The sequence below is a fragment of the Priapulus caudatus genome, unplaced genomic scaffold, assembly GCF_000485595.1.
Source record: "Priapulus caudatus unplaced genomic scaffold, Priapulus_caudatus-5.0.1 Scaffold29, whole genome shotgun sequence".
NCBI lineage: Eukaryota > Metazoa > Priapulida > Priapulimorpha > Priapulimorphida > Priapulidae > Priapulus > Priapulus caudatus.
The window spans coordinates 456412-460463 of NW_014577090.1; the positions used below are offsets into that span (position 1 = coordinate 456412).

A 4052-nucleotide genomic window follows, 5' to 3' on the forward strand; every position below is an offset into this window, starting at 1 on the left:
CAACTTCCCTTCGTGTGTGCCTGCATCTCTCTCTCTCTCTCTCTCTCTCTCTCTCTCTCTCTCTCTCTCTCTCTCTCTCTCTCTCTCTCTACTCTCTATCTATCTATCTATCTATCTATCTATCTATCTATCTATCTATCTATCTATCTATCTATCTATCTATCTATCTATCCCACGGTTCCCGAACATTCTCGCTGTCATGTAATGCGTCCAGCAACGGAATGCTGCCAAAGGCCCGAGGGCCAGTAGTGCTGGTCTCCCTCATATCATCCGCACCACCAATGCGCGCTGTTAGGCCCTTGAAAGGCATGGATTCGGTGTGTGCGAAGTCCATCCGAGTGGTCGACTTCTTTAGAAAACGACACATCTGTAAATATTTTAGCTATTTCAACTATTCGACTCTTCCCTGGCCGGCGGCGCTCGGCGCTCGCGACGCGTCGTCGCGGTCGGGACGCGCTCGCGCGCTCAGGGTAGCGTGGGAGAGCGGCTCATGTGCTCCTTTTGTGTGGAAAAATGTTTCCTTTCGGGCGGGGGCCATTGTGACGAAGGTGTATTAGGTGAATTCTCAGCAAACACGAGCGTGCACGGCGCTATTTGACGGGAGCTGCTCCCGCTTTTCATCGGCGTTAAAAATAAACACGACAGGCGACCATTCTCGCCCCGCCGCATGCCAGCCGACGCGGTGACGGTTGTCCGGGCAGACGCCGACGATGGTCGCCACAACCGTCGCCACCGCCGCCGCCGCCGCCGCCGCCGCCGCCGCTACGGCAAATAATGGACCGCTTTTAATTTTCGAAAAATAATACCCGGTGGTATTGAAGAGTGTGAGAAGTGTGACGCTGTAGCAAGATGGCGCCTGCTCCAAGAAGCTGTTAGGTTGCTACGGCGGCGGGGAGGCTCAGTGGGGAGCAGGATGAGAGGTAGGAGGAAGTGGGGGGGAGGAGGAGGAAGAGGAGGAGGGGGGACGGTAGAGCGCCGGGTAGCTAATCGCGCTGGACAGAGGTCAACCAACGCGCATTCCTCGGTTTTGTTTATTCGGTTTTTCACGCGGCGCTTAAATAGTCTCAAATTGGCGTCAATATGTCAGAGGGAGGGCTAACGTGAGAAAATACGGGCCGGCGCCGCTGTCGGCGCCGCTAATGTTAACGGCGGAGTCCCGAGACGGAGAGCAAAAATAATAGTATTGTGTTGCTCTCCAAACGTATCGATACTGCGCGCCGTGGCGCCGCAATCAAAACAGGCGACGAGCGTTTCTTTTGTTGATTCACGTGGTTGCGCGAGTCCAGTCGCAGCGCTGTTTGAAAAATGCTGAACGATCTGCCTCCACGCTGGCAGCTCTGGATCTATTTAGAGAGATAGAGAGAGAGAGAGAGAGGAGAGAGTCTCTCTATCTATCTATCTATCTATCTATCTATCTATCTATCTATCTATATATCTATCTATCTATCTATCTATCTATCTGTCTGTCTGTCTATCCATCCATCCATCCATCTATCCGTTATATACCTATCTATCATTCTATCTATCTATTTATTTATCTGTCTATCTATCTGTCTATCTATGTATCTGTTATCTGTCTCGTTACGTAGACCTCTAGGTTTCGCGCGCGCGCCTGCTCGCTCTTTCGCGAATATCCTCTCCATCTCTCTGGTTTTCTCGGTCACCTACTTTATTCCTTTTCTACTTCTCCGTTCTACCGGTTGTTAATGTCCCTTATCGATCTTAGTTAGAAGTTGAATGTCCAGAAAATTCAGTTTGACTAGAGCAAACAGAATAGATGTATGTGAAGTTAAATGACTCATTATTTTATAGGTGCGCGCATTGGCTTTAGAACATCCTTGTTGAACGTGATAAGATGAACACTGTACATAATAAATGTTACAGATTCTTTTAGATGAACGTGAAGGGTCTGTTTATTACTAGACATGCGTGGCATGAAAAATTCCAAAGTTTTCCATACTATCATCATGAGATTACATAAGATTTAATTAGATACAAAATTTTTCCAATATTTACAATGGTAGCAAAGGTGAGCATTCTGTTATTATAGCAAAAACGTTACACCCTTGTGAGATAGAAGACTCATTAAAAGTTCATTGATAAGTTTTTAGAACAATTTTGATTACGTCGTTTCATAAACAATTTACATAATTCCAATTGGTAATTAGATATGGAGCACTAAACTTTATTACGTGCACGTTTCTACATGCATTCACTACATTCTATAAACATTTCAGAATAGGTTTTCCAACATCACATAGATAAAACACGACTACAATAATGTCCGTATACTAAAATATATATTTTTGTAATCCACACATATTCCGTATATTCTAAAATCAAATACGTACCGCATTTAAGATCCATTTTGATTGGTAGGCACAGAAAGCATGTTCATAGAAGCCGAATTAAAAAAACAAAAACAAGTTACTTTCCTTAAATCAGCTTAATTCGGTCATATTTGATTGTCTACTGGGATATTTGCCAGTTCATTGGCGGATTTATTGAAAGAGCACATCCCATTTCATGCTAATAAACACAATAGTGATAACTCATCTAGGATCTATGAAAATACGAACAACGACAATTGTATACACAGGCACTCCATTTTTAAGTTGGCACGTGGTGAAATATTTTCACAATAATTTTTAATCACAAAAATCTGGTCATTTTAAGCGTTTTGGTCCCTCAATAGAAAATCGAACTACCGCAATTCTACCGTACCTCGCCTATCTTTATTGCTACCTGTCTAAACAGCAACTCAATTTGATTCCTCGATGATCTATTGCTTCGATGCACGAAAAACTAACATTATCCCTGTCTGGCGAATACATTATTATACCGTAGAATACATGCTTAATAAATCAATCATAGTCACCAGTCACACTCGAATTCGGCACAATACAGCAGCGATCAACGTCTAAGCTATATACAGATCTTAGTTTATTATCTAAAGTTCAATGAAGACTCGGTGTAGTCATAAAGGAGGTCGCTACTGGCACCTCCTCCTCTACAACGATGAAGTAACAGGAAGAAAATACGATACGGAATGTATTAAATATGACGAAACAACAGTTATTTCATGATCTGTACATACCTACGCCTATATCAGACCTAACGAAACAAACACGTTTTAATAAATATAGATTCTTTTGACTCATCACTTATACCACAATAGAAATTCTTCTTCGTCGATACACTACAATTGTACAGTCTACACAGCGCGTATGGCCACATTTAAAAAAAAGTCAATCTCCGATAACGCCAGTGGTTTACAGCGACATCCTGCGCGTACAGGATGTCCGGCTGTGCCACGCGACGCGCGGTCCGTGCCAGGATGTAGGTCGTCCTCGTAGATCCACGTCCACGTTAGCTACACGATCTGACGACAACGCGGGCACGACCGCTCGCCCTCGGCGTGCACGCGCACTTGCGGACGACGTTTGGCTCCCAGACGATGACGACGACGATGACGACGATGACGACGACGACAACGGCCGGTGGTCGACTGACACCGGTCACAAGCCCTTGGCTTTCGGCGCGTGGCGGCGGTTGTGCAGCGCCAGGTGGTCGGAGCGGGCGAACGAACGGTCGCACACACGGCAGCGGAACGGCTTGGCGCCCGTATGCTTGCGTAGGTGGCGCGTCAGTTCGTCGGAGCGAGCGAACCGCCAGAGACAGCTCTCCCACGAGCACTGGTACGGCTTCTCGCCTGCAAGAGATCAACGCACGTTGCTATAGACACGGGCGATATAGATTTCGGGAAAAATATGGGACGTTTCCTCACATATTATGGGACCGGACCGACAAGAGTTCTGGTGACAATATGGCTTCTTCTTGCCTAGGGTAATGTAGATCGATAGGTTCAACACACACACACACACACACACACACACACACACACATGTGTGTGTGTGTGTGTGTGTGTGTGTGTGTGTGTGTGTGTGTGTGTGTGCGTGTGCGCGCGCGTGTGTGTGTGTGTGTGTGTGTGTGTGTCGTTACGTACGTACGTAGTATACAATAAGTAATAACTACGTAACGAGAGTACTACT

General features: G+C 45.9%; 1 protein-coding gene across 1 annotated transcript in view; it reads right to left on the minus strand.

Annotated features, from left to right (window-relative positions):
• Positions 1–1885: 1885 nt before the first annotated feature.
• Positions 1886–4052, minus strand: part of LOC106815664 (histone-lysine N-methyltransferase PRDM9-like) — a 21091-nt gene continuing 18924 nt past the window's right edge. Inside the window, exon 3 of the mRNA XM_014820164.1 lies at positions 1886–3712. Coding sequence (XP_014675650.1) covers positions 3519–3712 — 194 coding nt within the window. The 3' untranslated portion in view covers positions 1886–3518. The remainder of the gene's footprint in view (positions 3713–4052) is intronic.